At 64.6% G+C, this 17,398-nt stretch overlaps 5 protein-coding genes across 7 annotated transcripts; 2 read left to right on the top strand and 3 right to left on the bottom strand.

Moving 5' to 3' along the window:
- Nucleotides 1-51: 51 nt before the first annotated feature.
- On the bottom strand, nucleotides 52-3,225 carry PROCA1 (protein interacting with cyclin A1; the record flags this gene model as incomplete). The annotated part of the gene is made up of 5 exons (XM_084299945.1): nucleotides 52-116; nucleotides 1,822-2,123; nucleotides 2,213-2,347; nucleotides 2,442-2,574; nucleotides 3,027-3,225. 5 exons carry the CDS (start codon nucleotides 3,223-3,225, stop codon nucleotides 52-54), a joined length of 834 nt encoding a protein of 277 aa, XP_084156071.1.
- A 1,295-nt stretch (nucleotides 3,226-4,520) lies between these two features.
- On the top strand, nucleotides 4,521-5,826 carry LOC311217446 (adenine phosphoribosyltransferase-like). 2 transcript variants are annotated; one of them, XM_084299510.1, is made up of 6 exons: nucleotides 4,521-4,551; nucleotides 4,759-4,916; nucleotides 5,029-5,122; nucleotides 5,203-5,349; nucleotides 5,434-5,529; nucleotides 5,602-5,826. In XM_084299510.1, exons 2-6 carry the CDS (start codon nucleotides 4,794-4,796, stop codon nucleotides 5,727-5,729), a joined length of 588 nt encoding a protein of 195 aa, XP_084155636.1. In that variant the 5' UTR covers nucleotides 4,521-4,551; nucleotides 4,759-4,793; the 3' UTR covers nucleotides 5,730-5,826. The 2 variants fall into 2 exon arrangements, with proteins under 2 accessions (XP_084155636.1, XP_084155637.1); XM_084299511.1 differs by lacking the exon at nucleotides 4,521-4,551 and adding an exon at nucleotides 4,565-4,618.
- A 109-nt stretch (nucleotides 5,827-5,935) lies between these two features.
- Nucleotides 5,936-8,672, bottom strand: RAB34 (RAB34, member RAS oncogene family). Of its 2 annotated transcripts, none has more exons than XM_084299507.1 (11): nucleotides 8,631-8,672; nucleotides 7,920-8,046; nucleotides 7,728-7,819; nucleotides 7,312-7,377; nucleotides 7,108-7,209; nucleotides 6,913-6,977; nucleotides 6,782-6,833; nucleotides 6,579-6,660; nucleotides 6,405-6,495; nucleotides 6,212-6,319; nucleotides 5,936-6,141 (listed from the first exon to the last, which is right to left on the bottom strand). In XM_084299507.1, the coding sequence occupies exons 2-11, from the start codon at nucleotides 7,971-7,973 to the stop codon at nucleotides 6,074-6,076; spliced, it is 780 nt and encodes a 259-aa protein (XP_084155633.1). In that variant the 5' UTR covers nucleotides 7,974-8,046; nucleotides 8,631-8,672; the 3' UTR covers nucleotides 5,936-6,073. The 2 variants fall into 2 exon arrangements, with proteins under 2 accessions (XP_084155633.1, XP_084155632.1); XM_084299506.1 differs by having other exon boundaries at nucleotides 8,623-8,665.
- A 268-nt stretch (nucleotides 8,673-8,940) lies between these two features.
- RPL23A (ribosomal protein L23a) lies at nucleotides 8,941-11,125 on the top strand. The gene is made up of 5 exons (XM_084299514.1): nucleotides 8,941-9,038; nucleotides 9,347-9,527; nucleotides 9,834-10,010; nucleotides 10,424-10,493; nucleotides 11,064-11,125. The coding sequence occupies exons 1-5, from the start codon at nucleotides 9,014-9,016 to the stop codon at nucleotides 11,076-11,078; spliced, it is 468 nt and encodes a 155-aa protein (XP_084155640.1). The 5' UTR covers nucleotides 8,941-9,013; the 3' UTR covers nucleotides 11,079-11,125.
- Nucleotides 11,126-14,110: 2,985 nt separating this feature from the next.
- On the bottom strand, nucleotides 14,111-16,162 carry TLCD1 (TLC domain containing 1). The gene is made up of 4 exons (XM_084299508.1): nucleotides 15,917-16,162; nucleotides 15,609-15,691; nucleotides 15,229-15,311; nucleotides 14,111-14,819 (listed from the first exon to the last, which is right to left on the bottom strand). The coding sequence occupies exons 1-4, from the start codon at nucleotides 16,111-16,113 to the stop codon at nucleotides 14,433-14,435; spliced, it is 750 nt and encodes a 249-aa protein (XP_084155634.1). The 5' UTR covers nucleotides 16,114-16,162; the 3' UTR covers nucleotides 14,111-14,432.
- Nucleotides 16,163-17,398: the final 1,236 nt, after the last annotated feature.

Here is a 17,398-nt window from a genome sequence, read left to right on the forward strand (position 1 = left end):
CTGAACTGGAAAGTTTCTCTGCACACACTTTCCCCTCTCCTCCTTTGTTCCCTAGGGCTTTTCTATGGAAGCAGGGTCTTTGTTCCTCCGAGTGCTCCTGGTTAGCCTCCTCTTCGCTAGGAAATGAGCAAGAACAGCAACTCCTGAGAAACAAAGGTCTTTTTTGCATGTAAATGCTCCTGAAGAATGGCAGCCACGCAGGAGAACAAAGCAAAGCCCTTTTCCAGGGAGAAATGCAGGTCCTGGCCTCCACAGCCACCTCCTCTCCAGTGCTGGGGGCCGACACAGCCGTGTCCCTCCTGTAGCCGCAGGCCGGGATGGGGCCGTGCCGCCGTGGGTTGCAGCTGTACTAATAACCCTGTGCTATTTTTTTATTTTACGAAATGCTACGATGGGAATTGGACTGGGGGGGAGCAGCTCTTTACCCAAGGATGTCTCTGACCCGTACCGGGGGGGCTAGTTGTGCATTGTCAGCTCCTTTTCAGCTTTGTTTTTAGTTTCCCCGTACCGTCAATAAAAATTCTACTTTTGGGAAGCTGCCTGCGAGCTGTCTGTGTTCAGCACTGATGCTGCTCTTGCCCCGAGGGCTTTGCACCGAGGGCACGATGACTTGGTGCAGCCCCAGCCTTTCCTCCGTGGGGCTCATTTCAGGGACGTGGGATCTCATCCACACCTCAGGCACCTCTCCAGGAGCAGCAGAGGGTTGTGTGGGGCGGCGCTGCCCTCCTGCTGGCCTCGTGTCCCATCCCTGAGCACTTCCCTTGATTCAGGCACCCCGTTATCCATCAGGGGAATGAGTCGGGCTGCCCGAGCAACCTGCGATTGCTGCCTGTGCCTCTGCCTTTGTCCCAGGGCTGGAAAAGCTTCTATTGTCCCACACCCCAGAGCTCCTGCAGCGTGTGAAGTCTCCGGGGAAGGACGGGGCCCCTCTGCCCCTCTCCTCCCCGAGCAGCCCACCCCGGCTCCAGCTCCCCATGCAGCGATGCTGCGAGCTGGGCACTGCTTTGCCTCCTTCTTGGGGCTGTAAAAGTGGCATCGGCTGCACTGAGCGCGTCTGCCCCTGGCCCCTGTGTAGTGTTTTGGGGTGGGACAGGGGCTGCTCAGCTCCCAGTGGTAGGGGCCAAGTGTGCGTGGGGTGAGCTGTTGGTGGGGCTGCAAAAGGAGCTGCTGGGGCTGAGCACCTCGCTCCCAGCCTGGGAAAAACGGGTGCAGAGCTGGGGGGCTGCAGTTCGATCATTGCTGCTCTGGGGAAATAACTCCCCGGGGAGCTGGAGCTCAGCCAGCTGGAGCAGGGACCCCAAACCCGTGCCCTGTGCCGGAGTGGGGACAGGAGCTGGGGTCTATCCATCCCCAGGGAGGTGACTTCGCCATCCTCAGGAACATGACATGAGCCTCCATGAATACTGGGGAGTACCTCAAGCCCCTTCAGACCTTTCCCTTTTGGCCCAACCCTGCAGACCCTCGGGTTTTCCTTTTCTCAGGGGTTGTGCACCAGGACCAGCCGAGTGCCCGCAGGCAGGTCAGGCAGCAAGACCCCCTTCCCCTTTCCCCATCCCATCAGCAGCCTTAACCCAAGGCTTTTCCCCTCGGCGTGCTCCTTCCTCCCCGCTCCACACGGCTCCATCTGCTCGACGCCCTACTTTATTAACACAGCGAGGACCCGCGCGGGGAGCCGGACCCATGGCATCGGGGCTCACGCAGCCTCCAGCTCAGCTTTGCCTTTCAGCCTCTTCTTTCTGTTCCTCTCCTTCCTCCTCCTCCTCTTCCTGCTGCCCCCAGCCGCTTCCCCCAGCTCTGGCAGCGGGTCCTGCGCCCCCGAACCCAGCTGAGCACCGGGGGGAGCGTGGGCGGCGTGCGCATCGTGGCTCAGCTCCCCGAATTCGCCAGGGCTCTTCTTCTTCAACCCCTTCCCCTTCTTTTTCTTATCCTTCATCCCTTTCCTCTCTTTGGCGGCGGGCAGCAGGTGGCCATGGCGCTGTGCCGGGACCTCTCCTCCTCCCCAAGGGGGGCTCAGGGCATCGTCCCCCTCCGGCCACGCCGCCCTGTCGATGAGCTCCCCACCGAATTCGTACAGCACCGGCTCCCTGGGCACCGCCACGGCCACCGTGTTGTACGCCCTGCACCTGCGGGGAGCGGGGACGGCGCGGGGTCAGGGGTGGGTGTGGGACACAGCAGGGGGGCCGGATGCATGGATGGGGGGGGACACACTCACCAGACGTAGAGGTAGGGCTCCACGCACTCCTCCTTGTAGGCGAACTCAAAGCAAGGCACCCGGATGACGTTGAAGAAAGCCTGGCCCACCACGCGCGAGGCCGTGTCGTTCACCTGCTGGAGGCACTCCTTCAACCTGCGGGACGGCACCGGGGTCACGGAGAGACCGGGGGGACCCCTCCCCAAATATACACACACACACAGAGCCCTGGGGACCCGGGGGTGCTCACCTGCGGTCGCAGTCGCAGTGGCTGATGGTGTGCCAGCGCAGGTTGCGGTAGCCGTAGCGGGCGGTGAAGGGGTGGATGACGTGCTGGCAGTGGTCATGGTCCCGGCAGCAGCGGTCGGTGTCCCGGTGCTCCCCTGCGGGGTGCAGGAAGGGCCAGGGGCTGGGTGGGGCTGGGGTGAGGATTGGGGTGGGAATTGGGAGGGACGGAGCTTGGGACTGAGATGGGGATTGGGGCTGGACCAGCACTGCAGCGGGGGTGAGACTGGGAGCAGGATGGGCTGGGTTGGACTGGGACCAGTCTGGGGATGAGGATGGGATGAGCACTGGGATGGGGATCAGGGGAGGGGCTGGGTATGGACTGCGTTGGACCAGCACTGGGGCAGGGACTGGACCAGCACTTGGGGACCAAAATGGGAGCGGGATGGACTGGGACTGTGCTACGGGGATGGATCATGGCACCAGGATGGGGACTGGGATGGAGCAGCCCTGTAATGGGGCAAACTGGTGGACGAGGACCAGCCCTGGGATGGGGACGGGCAGGGTGCAGACGATCCGAGGGACGGGGACAGGCTCCTTCTCTCCTTACCCAGCTGCTCGTAGGCATCCGCGTTGCTCCCGGCTCCGCACCACAGCGTCCCGGGGTAGGTGAGCCCACGGCGAGCTCGGGGCCGCCCCGGGTGGGCCGCTCCGGGGCTCGGGGCTGCTCCGGGGACGACCACCAGCACCAGCAGGAGGAGGTGGAGGAGGAGGAGGAGGAGGCGGAGGAGCGGCCGCGGGGCGCACATGGCACCGCGGGGACAGCAGCGCGGAGGGGCCGCCTTATAGCGGGGCTCGGCACGGCACGGCCCGCCCACCGCGGGGCGGCACGGCTCGGATCGGCACGGCAAGGATCGGATCGGCACGGCTCGGCTTGGCATGGCATGGGGAAGCTCGGCGTGGCATTGCTTGGCACAGCTTGGTGTGGCATGGCATGGCACATCACAGCATGGCACAGCTCAGCATGGCACAGTTTGGCATGGCATGGCATGGCGGAGCTCAATATGGCACTGCCTGGCACAGCACGGCACAGTATGGCACAGCACGGCTTGGCATGGCATGGCATGGCATGGCATGGCTCAGATTGACATGGCTCAGCACGGCATGGTATGGCAAGGTGCAGCTTGGCACGGCATTGCTTGGCACAGCTTGGTGTGGCACGGCACGGCATGGCACAGCTTGGCATGGCACAGCTCAGCGTGGCATGGCATGGTGGAGCTCAGCATGGCATTGCTTGGCACAGCATGGCACGGCACAGCATGGCATGGTGTGGCATGGTGCAGTTTGGCATGGCATTGCTTGGCATGGCTCGGCATGGCACAGCATTGCATGCCCCAGTTGGCACAGCACAGCTCAGCTCCACACGGTGCAGCCTGTGCCAGTGCAGCCAGCAGGAGCAATGCTCCAGTCCCACCCCACAAGGTGCCAGCCCTCGCAGCCCCAGCCATGCTCCCCCATGGCCACGACGGACACGAGGAGCAGCAGCACCCAGCGGGGCCATGCCGTGGGCAGGACGCAGATGGGAACGATGCAGCCCCCAGCTGAATGGAGCTTTTCCTGGGGTCTGTGCTCAGCCGGGGCTGGCAGCTCCCAAGAAAGCTGCCAAAGGCTCCTCACCCCTCGCAGGCTCCCCTTTGCCAAAGCCCATTTGCAGTCAGGACGCGGAGCCTGGCCGCTGCAGCCAGCGCTTGACAGGGCAGGACAGTGCCCAAGGCCCCAGCAGGGACGTGCGCGGCCTCGAGAAGCCCAAAGACCCCAAAAAGCTGCACCCTGAGCACGGCTCTGCCATGTCCAAACCTCACACTCATGGGATGCTTTGCACACCCAGCCCTGGCACCTCTGGGTGCTGGGGACGCGCTCGCAGGGGTGTGACCCCCCCAGTGCTCCCTGCCACCCCCTTGGGGGCACGTCACCGCCACGGCTCCTGCCTGGCACCGGCCCAGGTCCCCGCTGGCCGAGGGTGCTGGCGGGGGGCCCGGCACTGCGGGGCTGCCCCTGCTCAGCTGTCGCTGTCTGTGACTGTTCTGGGTCCCCGTGACTGTCCCGCTCCGCTCGGCCTCACCACAGGCACCCAGGTACGGAGCCCGGCGCAGGGCTGTGGGGTGTGCACAGGGAAATTGGGGTGTGTGTGGGGAAATTGAGGTGTGCATGGGGAAACTGAGGTGTGTATGGGGAAATTGGGGTGTGCACGGGGAAGTTGAGGTGTGCACAGAGAAGTTGGGGTGCCCCAAGCCATGGGGAGCCCTGCAGGGTGTGGGTCTCACCCCCTTGCACGCCTGCAGCCCCCCCGTGCTCGCAGCGCCTGCGGCCCCCGTGCATGGACCTGAGCCACGTCCCTGCCGCCCGCGAGAAGGGCTGGTACCTGGCGCTGATGGCCCCCAACACCAAAGGTCCCAACTACGCCTGGCTGGACCCATCCCGGCTCTACTGCCACCCGCAAGTACCCAGCGCCCGGGCAAGGGGCACCCAGGGGGGGTTGGCACCCGGGTGGGCTTTGGGTCGGGGGTTTTGGGCACCCTTAGGGGCACCCAGCACCTCCGCTGTCTCCCCAGGCCTTGCAGGACTGCGTGGCCGACCTGCTGCAGCCCTTCCAGGGGGACCCCATCGACCTGGTGGCCGGCATCGATGCCATGGGCTTCATCCTGGGTGAGGGGGGATGCGGGCGAGCCCGGGGTCCCCAAACCTTGTCCCCGTGGGGGACTGACAGCACCACGGCCACCCCCCAGGTGCCGCCGTGGCTGTTGCATTGCGCAAGGGCTTCCTGGCCATCCGTAAAGCCGGGCACCTCTGCGTGGAGACGCTGTCGGAGCCCTACACCGACTACTCAGGCCGGGAGAAGGTGATGGAGGTCCGCACCGACACCGTCTCGCCGGGTGAGCCCAGGGGGCACTCCCGCCACAGGGGGGCTGCCGGCGCAGGGCACCGGGCGCTCGGACGCAGCCTCTGCCCCTCCCCAGGTCTGCGCGTCCTCCTGGTGGACCAGTGGGTGGAAACCGGGGGCACCATGCGAGCGGCCATCCGGCTGGTGGAGCGGCTCGGGGGGGTCGTGGCAGGTAGGAAGGGGGCACCCCGGGGTGCTCCCGTGGGGGCCGCAGTGGGCGCTGAGCCCCCTGCGCGTCCCGCAGGCGTGGCGGCCGTCTGCATGGAGGACAGCGAGGGCGCGCGGTGGATCCGGGAGCGCTACAAGTGCGCCCACTGCGTGCCCGCCCGCCTGCAGCCACGCTTCGACCGCCACCAAACGGGCTGGGAATGATGCTGGGGCCGGCACGCTGCACCCCCAGTTTGGGGCATTTGCTGCCCGCTTTGGGTTTTGGCGTAACCAAGGAAATAACAACTCCTCCTGCACCCTGCCGCTGGCTCTGCCTCGCGCCCGCCATCCTGATGCCTTTTTTAAAAAGCATAAAAAACCACGTTTTATTAAAACAAAGGGAAGGCCGGGGGCGTCTCCCCCGGAGTGGGTTTGCATAGCTAAGGGGGCCGCGGGGGTCCCTGCCCAGCCCCGGCCACAGGAACGGCTCCCCGGGGGGGGTCGGGGCCGCTGCTCTTTGGTACGGAGACGCAGGCGTTACGGGGGGGCTGCGCTGGGGGGCTGCCCCCTCACTGGCAGCACTTGGGCTTCTTGCGGGGCGCCGACTGGTACAGGTCGCTCTGGTTGCTTGTGATGTCTGGAGGGAAAAAGGAGTGGGTGGGGGGCATTGGGGAGCACCCGGGGGGGGCACCCAGGGGGGTACTCACGCACGGTGTCGCCGATCCTGCGGGCGCTGCCGCGCTCCAGCTCCGCCAGCACGCTGCTCTCGAAGGTCAGCGCCGCCACGCGGAAGAAGAAATCCCGCACGTTCTCCCCTGCCCCATGGGATAAGACCCCCTGAGCCCCTCGTCTCGCTAGAGGGGGGGCCACCTGAACCCCCACCCCTTGTCTGGGACCCACCGGTGAGCGAGGACACGGCCCAGAACTCCGCCTGCATCTCCTGGGCCACCTTGAGCGCGTCCTTCTCCATCAGGCTGTACTGCGCCGGCGTCTGCCAAAAAATGGGGGTGTGGGGGGGGCTGGGGACGGCCCCCATGCAGCTGGGGGGGGTCATGGGGAGGGGGACACACTCACGCTCAGGTCCTTCTTGGAGCCCACCAGGAAGAGGATGACGTTGGTGGGGTCGTTCTCCTTCAGGGCGTCAGCCAGCCACTGCCTGCGGGTGCCACCGTCACCGGCCGAGTGCTGCCCGGGATTGTGACCCCCCAAATCCCCCCAAATGTCCCCACATCCCCCCCCCAGCATGTCCCCATCCTCCTTAGCCGGGTGTCACCTACCGCGTGTGCTCCAGGGACGCCACGTCGTTAACGTCGAAGACGATGACGATGGCTGGAGGGGAGGGGGAGAGGTGAGATGGGGACGGGGACGGTCAGCGGGGACGGGACACGGGGTTGGGGGGGGGTCTCACCTTGTGCCCCCCGGTAGTAGGTGGAGGCGATGCACTTGAAGCGCTCCTGGCCGGCTGTGTCCCAGCTGGAGGTGAGGGAAAATTGGGGACAGGAGGTCAGGGGGGGCAGCGGGAGCCTTTTGGGGGGGCAGAGGGTGCTTTTTGGGGGGGCAGGGGGTGCTTTTTGGGGGGGGCAGGGGACTGGCACCAACTCACAGCTGCAGGCTGAAGGGCACCCCCAGCACCTCGAAGCGCTCCATCTCGAAATCCACCCCGATGGTCGCCTTGTAGTTCTTGTCGAAGGTGTCCTTGCAGAAGCTTTTTGGGGGGTGGGGGGGGGAGAGCAGGAGATGAGCGTCAGACTCCCACTGGGGGGGTGTCTTCTCACTGTGCCCCCCCCCAAAAAAAAGTGCCCGTTACCGGTTGATCAGGCAGGTCTTCCCCACCGACAGGTCCCCCACCACGATGATTTTGGAGATCTTGAACCTGCGGGGCAGAGCAGAACACAGCCACTGCTGGGGGGGGGGGGGCACAGCACTCAGTACCTCCCCCCCACCCTCAACACCAGCCATTTTGGGAAGCCAAAATATCCCCATCCTCCCCATTCCCCCCCCCGTTATCTCCCCCCAAAACCAGCAGCCACAATCCCAGCCCGGACCCCCGCGCCCCCCCCCCCCCCGGGCTGCATTCCTGCGCCGTGACGCATCCAGGCAGCGCCGGCAGCCACGCGGCGCCTTCCCAACGTAGGGACCCCCCTAATTTTTTTGGGGGGGGACACCCCCGAGCCCCCCCCTTTCCTAGTTTTGTTTTTTTTTTTTGGGGGGGGGATTCCTCACCCCACGGTGCCCGTCCGCTGCTCCTGGCAGGCGCTGGCCACGCTGGGGTGGAAAGCGTTGCGGGCGTGCAGGGCGGCCTCCTTCCGAAAACACTGCCACGGGGAAAGGGGGGGGACACAAAAAAAGGGACCCCCGGTGAGCTCGTGGGGCTCATGGAGGCCACCCCGGGGCTGTTGTCCCCTCCCCGGTCACCTGCGGCAGGTCGGCGATCACCCGGTCCCTGCGGACGGGGGCCAGCACGTTCATGGTCCCCTGGGGCCAGCGGGGCGAGCTGGGACACGGAGCGGGGACGGGGACGGGCTGAGGGCCGCCGAGAGGCCTGGGGGGGACGGAGCAGGGGGCGGCGCTGCGCCTGTGTCCCCAAATTCTGCTTTCCTCGTGTCCCCAAATCCCAGTTTCCCCGTGTCCATGAGTTATCGTGTCCCCAAGTCCCCAAGTCCCGATGTCCCCAAGTCCTGCCGTCCCAAGCCCTGCTGTCCCCAAGTCAACTCCTCCTCACCTCCCACTGTCCTCATGTCCCCAAATCTCACTCGTCCCCAACCCCTCGTGGCCCCCCGCCCCCCACCTCATGTCCCCACGTCCCCTGTCCCCAAATCCCATTGTCCCCCAGTCCCACCCTCCCCACGTCCCGCTTGTGGGGATGTCCCTCGTGTCCCCCAGTCCCCCACTCCCCCGTCCCCATGTCCCCACGTCCCCAAATCTCTCCTGTCCCCCATCCCCATGTCCCCCCCCACTGCCCCCCCCGCCCCCCTTACCCCCTCCTTATCCCTCCCCATCCCCTTCCCGTGCATCCTGGGGCATCCTCAGCCCCATGTCCCCGTCCCGCCCCCGTGTCCCCATGTCCCCGGTTGCCCCCCGATGTCCCCCCCCAGTGTCCCCGGGGGGGTCCCGTTACCCCGTTACCCCTCTCCCTCTGCTCGGCGCTGCGCCCCCGCCCTCCTGGCCCCTCCCTCGGGCCTTTTCGTGGCGGGGAGGGGCCGGCACCGCGGGTCCTGCCGGCCCGGGCCCTGCCGCCTCCCCCCACCCCCCCTCCGGGACCCCCGGGACCCCCCCCTCCCGGGACCCCCCCCCGGTGACAACGGGGAGGGGAGCGGGACTACAACCCCCATAATGCCCCGCGGGCTAGAGAACGATCCGCGCATGCGTCGGAGAGTCTCCTCTCAAGGACTACGCTTCCCAGCAAGCCTCGCGGCGAGAGGGGGGTGCAAGGAGATCTCGCGCGATTTGGGGCTATAAGCCCGTGCGGCGCGGGGCGGGAGGCCCCTTTCGGCTTCCGGCGGCCCAAGATGGCGCCCAAGGCGAAGAAGGAGGGTGAGCGCGGGCGGCCGTGAGGGGCGGGCGGCCCCCGGGCGGTGTGATCGGCTCCCCGCGGGGTCTATGAGGTGCCTGGGGCTCGGCTCCGGAGGTTTGCGGGGTTCCCGGGGGCCGCGGTGCGGTGCCGGGCTGCGGGCACGTGGAGGGGGTGGGAGCGGCCTGCAGCGGGAGGCCTGGGCCTGAGGGCTGAGGGGGGCTGAGGGGGGGCTGGGCCCCTCGGAGGGGCTCCGCCGGTGGGCGTGCCCCCTCGGGGAGCCCCCTGGGCCCGCAGATCCTTCCGTGTGCTGACCCAGGGGTTGTCACAGCCGTGCCTCCGAAGACAGAGGCGAAGGCCAAGGCGCTGAAGGCCAAGAAGGCCGTCCTGAAGGGCGTCCACAGCCACAAGAAGAAGAAGATCCGCACGTCGCCCACCTTCCGGAGGCCCAAAACCCTACGCCTGAGGCGGCAGCCCAAGTATCCGCGGAAGAGTGCCCCACGGAGAAATAAGTACGTGTGGGGTGCAGCTGGCACAGCGTTTGTGGCGTGGGGACGGCCCCTTGTGTGGGATCCTGGCCCCCTTTGTGGGTCTGAGGGTGGGACTTGGCCATTGTGCTGCTCCTGGGGCTGAGCCCTGTTTTGGTGGCACCATGTTTCGGGGTGCAGGTGATGATTTCAAGCGACCAAAGCCTGAGAGTTTGTGATTAAAACTTTTTTTGGTAACTGATGCACCCCAAACCTGGTGTTTGAAAGCTTCTGAAGCGTAGGAACAGCTCCTGCCATCCTTTTGTTAACCCAGGGGCCTTTCTCCTGCAGGCTGGACCATTATGCCATTATCAAGTTCCCCTTGACAACAGAATCGGCGATGAAGAAGATAGAGGACAACAACACTCTGGTTTTCATCGTCGATGTCAAGGCAAACAAGCACCAGATCAAGCAGGCTGTCAAGAAGCTGTACGACATCGACGTGGCCAAGGTCAACACGTTGATCAGGTGAGAGGGGGAGATCTGGTCACTGGCGGGTGTCTGGTACTTCAGGTGCTCAGCGTGGATTTCGACAGAAAGCTTGAACACGTGTGAGTTTCAGCAGTGCTGCAGGGGCTCTCAGGAAGCGTGGAATTAAGTTCCGTAGCATTTCCAGTCCTAAAATGTTGAAAAAATGCAACTTTTGACTGAGCATATTTTGGTGGAAGTGTAAAAAAGTGGCAGGCAGGAAGCTGGCTTTAGCAGGGGGCTCTTCTAATGCCGAGGGAGTTCTGTGCAGATGATGTGAATGTGTTTTACCCCTGAGCAAACTGATGTTTCCAAAGGAACCACTGATGCACATCCCGTAGTAGGAGGATGGAGTAGGTGTGAGGAATGGCATGCCCCTGTGCTGATCTCTCCTTTTCCATCTCCTTTTCTAGGCCTGATGGGGAGAAAAAGGCTTACGTCCGACTGGCTCCAGATTACGATGCGCTGGATGTAGCCAACAAGGTGAGAAATCGTGGAAATCTGTCAAGTTTCCATTTCTTATCTCATTTTCTACACCTGGTGGTGCTTGAAGCACGCTGGTGCTACTGCAGCATCCTTGTATTTGAGCAGGATCTGAGTGTTTGTAAGCAGAAACACTTCCTGGTCATAAAATCCACCGAGTTCTGTGGGGAAGTTCCTGGGAGCTGTGAAGGGGTGGGAGAGGAGGCAGGAGGCGTGTCTGAAGTGGTGTTTGGCTCCACAGTGTTCTCAGCCAACACTGCGGGCAGCTCCCTCGGGGGAAAACCGTGCCAAAGGCACTGGGTGGAAGGGGTTTCACTGCAGGTGGCCGTCCTGCTGCAAAGGGCTTGGGGTTTAGTCCTTGGTAGAGCTGTGGGGAGCAGGAGGTGGTGGTGGGGAGCAGCACGGGGATCCCGGTGGTGTGTGGAACCACGATGTGAGGCACCTGGGCGGGTGTGGGAGGAGGAAACCTGTCCTTGGAGAGCAGGAGGATGTGGGAGATGTGTGGTGGTGATGTCTGGCGGAGGCTCTGCCTCTTTGCCAGCTGTTTCAACCCCTTCTGCTTCTTTGCAGATCGGAATCATCTAAGCTGCATGGAGGACTGTACAGACGGGACAATAAACCCTGTGAAACCACCCAGGGGCTCCTGCTGTGTTTTGTGACCATGCAGCCCATCCTGAAAAGCCTGCAGGAGACTGCTGGGGCTCCGTTTTTAGCAAACAGGGTCCCTGCTTTCCTTTTCCTTCCTGCTTTCCTTTTCCTTCCTGCAGCCAGCTGCCCCGGGAGAGGCTCTCAGGGGCTGCGGGGCCGTCCCATGTGCGGCACCTCCCTGCTCTGGGGCATCCCGCGGGGCTGACCTGGTCCCTCTGCGGGTAAAACCCCGGTGACGCGATGCTCTCCTGGTGCAGGTACCTGTGCACAGCACTGTGCTGCTATCCTGGTGCATTTTGTCACGCTGCTATTAGTAAATATTTGTGGTGATTCCCAGCGCCCTACAGAACCCCCGTGGGGTGCACCACAAGCCCGTGAGGCCGCTGCTACCTGCAGCAAAACCACGTTCACAGCTCAGGTCTGCTGCAAGCTGGGTGCCGGGCCATTTCCCACCTCTTAAACTATTTGCTTAGGCTGCAGGCTCTGAAACCCTCAAGCTAACACAACAGCAGGCACTCTGTTTGTTTTTGTTTTTGTTTTTTTTTTCTGGCACCATCCACGCTCCCCTCGTTGCAGCGTGTGAGCTGGAGCCCGGTTTCCCCGTGGTTCCTCCCCACGGTCCCTCACCAGGGGCTGTTTCCAAGCCAGCTGCTGTTTGGGCAGCCCCGTTGCCACAACGTTTGGGATGAAAGCAGCTTTTTGGAGTGCTTGGAGAGCCCTAAGAACGCGGAGCACTCGGTGAGCAGGGACTGGAGGTGGAGTGCTGATAGAGATAATTGGCGTTAAGTGCTGAGAGGCGCGGTGAAGGCGGTGGCCAAATATTGATCGGAGCAATCGAGCTCAGGCGGGGGGGCAGCCAGTTCCCTTCCAGCCTCCTGCAGGGGGTCCTGAGGGGCAGCTCCCCTGATTGCTGCTGCTGTTTTGGGGCAGTAGGTCACGATTTTTCCCTTTTTAGCTGCTCTTGGCTCCAGATTCCCTTCACGCGGTGCGAGGCTTCGGACCTCCCTGAGCTCCCCTGCTGTGGGGTGGCTCCAGGTACTGGGGGAGAGCCCCCAAACCCTTTGGGGTAGCTCTGAGCCTCCACCAGCTGCAGGAATACTTCGTGAGGACAGCGTGGAGGTGCTGTAGGGGCTGGGGAGGATGGGAGGCTGTGGGAGAGGCCGGAGGCAACTTTGGGGCTGAGGGAGGCGGGTGGTGACGCTCCCTTGGGTGAGAAACCTCGAGGGCTCAGTGCTGCTTCTCTCTGTGCTGCTCCTTTCTGTGGCTGCTCGGCCACCTCAGGTGCAGGCCAGAAACTTCCCAACCCCTCAACTTCTTTAGGTCAGGGGCTCGAAACAGACAGCGGGGGCTGTTGGCATGGTGTATGGGGCCAGGGAAGGCTGAAGAGGGATTGGGGCAGCAGGGACCTGGGACAGACTCAGGACAAACCCAAGACAAACCTCTCCTGCAGCTGCACCTGATGCTCGTGAGGGCTCTGGAGCACTCTGAGAAGGGAACAAGCAGCAGCAAGGGCTCTGAGGGTACCCACCAAGCCCCGTGCCCTGTTCCTATCCGAGCTGCGGCCACCCCAAAAGCGATTTGGGGTTGGAGGAGCTCCTCTCCTTGCCAAGCTCACCCCACAGGGAGAGCCCCAATGCGGAGCGAGGAACGGGTACAGGCTGCAGCCCTCCCCGGTGATGTGGAGGCTGGGCTGGGAAGGGATTTCACATCAGCATGACTTGCAGTCTGCCCTGACCCTGCCTTCAACTTCTCCCGATGGCTGCTGCAGGCTGGCACCTTCCCTCTGCCTGCCTCCTGCTCGGGGCTGGCAGCCGGCCCGCCCCACAGCTGGCCCAGCGCTGCTGGTGGAAACTGGGAGGCAACTGGGGTGCCTGCTGGGGAAACTGGGTGATGCCCGGCCCCTCTGTGCTGCAGGAGGGCGGTGGGAGCGCTGGGAGAGACTGGGGGAGAGGTGATGGGAGGGAAAATGGAGTTTGGGGATTCACCGTGTGGGGTACGGGCAGGTGGGGGTGGTGCTGAGGCCGGGGGGCTTCAGCTGCAGCAGGGGGGATGCGGTGGAAGTCAGGAGAGCTCCTGGGGGGGAGGCTGGAGCCTGCTGGGGCACGAGGAGAGCCCGTGGGGAGCCTCGGGGGCTGCTGTGGGGCTGGAGCAGATCCCTGCCCACGCACGGCCCCGAGCGCTGCGTCTCCATTTCAACTCCTGCCAACACCCGGCCCCCAGTGCCAGCTGCGGGGTCGGGGAGCCCTGGAAGGATCCAACCCCACAGCTGAGCCTCTTCCCCTCCATCCTCATTTGACCTGCAGTCTGCCTGAGCTGCTGTTTTAGGACCGATCCCACCCGGGAGCAGGTTGTGGGCAGGAATCCCTCAAAGCCCCGCTGCTCGTAGCCAGCCCGGGGTGATCCCGGCGCTGTCACAACATCACCATTTGCCTTCCCACCGCTCCTGCACCCCACAGGACCGGCAGGGCCAGCTCCAGCCCCATGGGAGCTGCGCCCTGGCTCCGTGGGGAGCTGCTGGAGGCAGCGGGGCTGGCGGAGGCAGCCCCGGGGGGATTGAGCAGGCAGCGATGTTCCAGGAAGAGCCGTGGCCTCGCTCGGCCTTCCCATGCCAGCTCGGCTTCACATGGCTGCCGGGTGAGTCACGGCTCCACTCAGGGACCACAGCCGGGTTCAGCCCCTCTCCTGATGCCTTCACCCCATCTCTGCGAGGCCCTCGGGGTGCAGGAGCTCACCCCCGAGGGGGCACAGAAAGGAAAAACACGAGTGGAAGGCGAGGGAGAGCCGGAGCTTTGCTTTTTCAGCACCGTGCTGGATGCGTCCCCGAGGGGGGTCCCTGGCGTGGTGCCGGCTCCCTGCCCTCCCCTGGGAGCTGGGGCACATCCTTTCCCATGCCCTCAGCCCTCCTCCTCCTCCCAACAAGAAAAAAAATAATAAAAAGCCAGCCTGGGCACGCCGCGGCAGCAGTGAACAGACCCATTTAATGCACAGAGCACCCAGCACCACCGCGGGAGGGCCGCGGCCCTTCCCTCCCAGCCCTCTCCGGCCATCGGCTGCGCCACGCAGCCACCCCTTGGCCACGCTGGCGCCGAAAGCAGGCTCGGGCTGCTCCTCCCCAGGATCTGCCCCAGGCTTCGGGGGCATCCCCAGGGCTCGGTGGCATCCGCTCGGCTGTCGGGCTGGTCCAGCAGGGTAGCAGCGGCTTGCAGAGGGGTGAACGCAGGGCCTGCGGCCGCGGGGTGGGGAACGAGCGAGCCCTAAGGCACATGAAGAGCAGGTAGGAGCCCGGCGTTCTCAGTCTATGAGGAACTTCTCCCCGTCCACGTCCCTCCCCTGGCGCAGGGAAGGGCAGAAATCGGAGCGCAGGAGGCGGGAGAAGTACATGAGGATCATGGCGTCGAGCAGCAGCAGGTTGGCCGTCAGGAAGGCGCCCTGGCCCTGCACCTCCACGTGGCGGAGGAAATACCAGGTGAGGTAGGCCTGGGGGGCCAGGCGGAAGGCGAAGTACATCACCAGGTTGACGTACTTGTTGGCCCGGTAGAGCGCCGGCGAAGGCACGTTGCTCATCTTGAGCAGCATGCGGGCGGTGAGGAAGATGTTGCTCACCTCCACCAGCAGCAGCAGCATCGCCGCCACCAGGAAGCGGCCCGTGATGATGAGCGAGACGAAGGCAGAGATGGCCTGGGAGGAGGGGATGGGGATGGATCAGCTCCCAGGTTGGGCACAGCCCCATGAGACGTGAGCTCTCCCCCACTACGCTCTGGGTGTGGTGGGAGCGCCCAGATCCCCTCCTGGAGACCCTGGGACCCTGCGGGCACCCGATCCGAGGGTGGATCTCAGTCCCCAGTGCCAGCGTCCCCAGCACCGAGCCGTGCCCCTGTGCCAGGGAGCAGCAGCCTGTCTGGCTCCCGGCGCCAGGAGCCGCCTCTGGCAGCCGTCCTGCCCCGCCGGGCTCCCTGGGCTCCTGGATGCACAACCTACCTGGCAGCCAGGGCGAGGCGCAGGGAAGGGCTGCAGCTCGCCTCGCTGCACGGCCCCAGGAGCACAGCAACCCCCCCCCTGAGGTGTCCCGTCCCCTCCCCGTGCTCACCATGGCGTGGTGCACCAGGTACTCCCAGGACGAGCGGGACTGGTGGTTGAAGATGATGTCGAGGCTGTCGTGGATGAAGTAGCCTGCGGGATGAGGGAGAGCATGGAGGGGTCAGGCTTCTGTGCCAGCACCCTGCTGCGGGAAACGGGGTGCAGGAGGGGTTTGGGGTGCCCCGAGGAGGGTGGCGAGCCCGTGCTCTGCACAGGGAGCCCCGTGGTGGAGCCGTGCCCTGGGGCGCTGGCGCCATGCAGGCGGCTTGCTGCTGGTGAAGTGGGAGGTGTGGGGTCCCTGAGCTGGGTGGGCACAGTCCCATGGGATGGCCGTGTCCTGGCCACGTCCCAGATGTGTCCCAAATGTGTCCCGGCCGTGTGGCTGCTTACCTGAGGAGAAGCAGACGAGCAGGTGCCCTGAGACGCTGTAGCCGTCCTGGATGTCGGAGAGCAGCTCTGGGGACTGCCAGAGGCTGGGGGGGGAAGCAGAAAAAGGGGGAAAACGGGGTGAGCACAGCGGGTACGGCCCCGGGACCCCAAACCCACCCCAGTGCCGGGACAAACCGGGGCTTCCCGTGCTCGGGGGGGGTGTCCTGCTCCCGAGGGGACCCCTATCCGAGTGCAAGCGGGCGAGAAAACTTCCCCACCGCCACTCCCCTCACCCCTTAGCACCCCCCTCCAACTTCCCATCCCGGTACCTAAACAGGGCCCAGAGGCCGGCCAGCACGGAGTGCGCGAAGGAGACGAGGAGGTTCCCCCAACGCCAGACCCTGCCGGGACGGCTCCGCACGGCCGCGGGTCGGGGCAGGGCCAGGGCTGCCCGGCGGAGCCCCCCGAACAGCGCCACGCTGCCCCCCACCAGCGCCACCGACGGCGCCCGCCACCCGGGGCCCATCGCGCTCGGCTCCCGCGCCCGCGCCCCGGGGCGCGCGCTGGCGCGGGCTGCCGGGCGCTGGGGGCGTGGCCGGGGGCGGGGCTTTGGGTTTTTAATTCCCGCACGGCCACGCCCCCCTCCGCCCGGCCCCGCCGGCGCCAGCTCGTGGCGGGAAGTGCGGCTGCGCGGGGGGAGGGAGGGAGTGGGGAAGGAGTGGGGGGGGTGTGGGTATGGGATGGGGTTTGCACACGTGTGGGGGTGTGCATGGGGCGTTGCGTGTCCGTGCTGGGCGTTGCACAGTTGTGTGTGTGCGTTGGGCGTTGCACGTCCACGCTGGGCATTGCACACGTGTGGGGTTGTGCATTGGGCATTGCACGTCCATGCTGGGCATTGCACGTCCATGCTGGGCATTGCACACGTGTGGGGGTGTGCATTGGGCATTGCACGTCCATGCTGGGCATTGCACACCCATGCTGGGCATTGCACACATGTGGGGTTGTGCACTGGGCATTGCACGTTCCTGCTGGGCGTTGCACACGTGTGTGGGTGTGCATCGGGCATTGCATGTCCATGCTGAGCATTGCACATGGGTCTGTGTGCACTGGTTATTGCATGTCTGTGTGAAACATTGCACACGTGTGTGCATGCATCGGGCATTGCACCTCTGTGCTGGGCATTACACGTGTGTGCGCATGCATTAGCCATTGCATGTCCATGTTGTGCATTGTGTATGTGTGCACATCAGCCGTCCCATGTCTGTGCTGGGCATTGCACGTGTGTGTGTGTGTGTGTGTGCATCAGCCATTGCATGTCTGTGCAGGCATTGCACATCCATGCTGGGCATTGCATGTACATGTGCATGCACCAGCCATTCTTTGTCCCTGCTGGGCATTGCATGTATTGCACGTGTGCATGCATGTACTGGCCATTGCATGTGCACATTGTGCATTGCACGTGGGTGTGCATCAGCCATTGCACATCCATGCTGGGTATTCCATGTGTGTGTGTGTGCATCGAGCACTGCACGTGCATCCTGGGCATTGCACAGACGTGGGCATGCATTGGGCATTGCATGTCCATGCTGGGGGGCTGGGGCTGGGGGGGCTTTGAGGCCCCTTTAGTGCACACCAGGCGTCGCCCACCCGCAGGGTGTTACACATCCATCCCAGGCACTGTGTGCGTGTCCTGGAGCCCCCCCTCGGTGTCCCAGCGCTGTCACCTCGCCCCCAACCACCCCAAACTGCTACAGGGGGGGCTTTAGGGACCCCCCCAGCCCCCATCGCGCCGTGCTGGGTGTCGCTAGATG

This window comes from Netta rufina (assembly GCF_964035555.1).
Source record: "Netta rufina genome assembly, chromosome: 21".
In the NCBI taxonomy this organism is placed as follows: Eukaryota; Metazoa; Chordata; class Aves; order Anseriformes; family Anatidae; genus Netta; species Netta rufina.

Excerpts from the sequence above, each read along its gene's own strand:
- RPL23A (XM_084299514.1), top strand. The coding sequence starts at position 9,014 with ATGGCGCCCAAGGCGAAGAAGGAGG. Across the intron at positions 9,039-9,346 it reads GCCCAAGGCGAAGAAGGAGG|CCGTGCCTCCGAAGACAGAG; the intron begins GTGAGCGCGGGC and ends GGGTTGTCACAG. Across the intron at positions 10,011-10,423 it reads AAGGTCAACACGTTGATCAG|GCCTGATGGGGAGAAAAAGG; the intron begins GTGAGAGGGGGA and ends CTCCTTTTCTAG.
- LOC311217446 (XM_084299510.1), top strand. The coding sequence starts at position 4,794 with ATGGACCTGAGCCACGTCCCTGCCGCCCGCGAGAAGGGCTGGTACCTG. Across the intron at positions 4,917-5,028 it reads GGCTCTACTGCCACCCGCAA|GCCTTGCAGGACTGCGTGGC; the intron begins GTACCCAGCGCC and ends CTGTCTCCCCAG. Across the intron at positions 5,530-5,601 it reads GCTCGGGGGGGTCGTGGCAG|GCGTGGCGGCCGTCTGCATG; the intron begins GTAGGAAGGGGG and ends CGCGTCCCGCAG.
- TLCD1 (XM_084299508.1), bottom strand. The coding sequence starts at position 16,113 with ATGGGCCCCGGGTGGCGGGCGCCGTCGGTGGCGCTGGTGGGGGGCAGC. Across the intron at positions 15,312-15,608 it reads GCTCGTCTGCTTCTCCTCAG|GCTACTTCATCCACGACAGC; the intron begins GTAAGCAGCCAC and ends CTCATCCCGCAG. Across the intron at positions 14,820-15,228 it reads ACCTGGTGCACCACGCCATG|GCCATCTCTGCCTTCGTCTC; the intron begins GTGAGCACGGGG and ends CCCTCCTCCCAG.
- RAB34 (XM_084299507.1), bottom strand. The coding sequence starts at position 7,973 with ATGAACGTGCTGGCCCCCGTCCGCAGGGACCGGGTGATCGCCGACCTG. Across the intron at positions 7,378-7,727 it reads CAGCGGACGGGCACCGTGGG|GTTCAAGATCTCCAAAATCA; the intron begins GTGAGGAATCCC and ends TCTGCCCCGCAG. Across the intron at positions 6,320-6,404 it reads GGCCGTGTCCTCGCTCACCG|GGGAGAACGTGCGGGATTTC; the intron begins GTGGGTCCCAGA and ends CCCATGGGGCAG.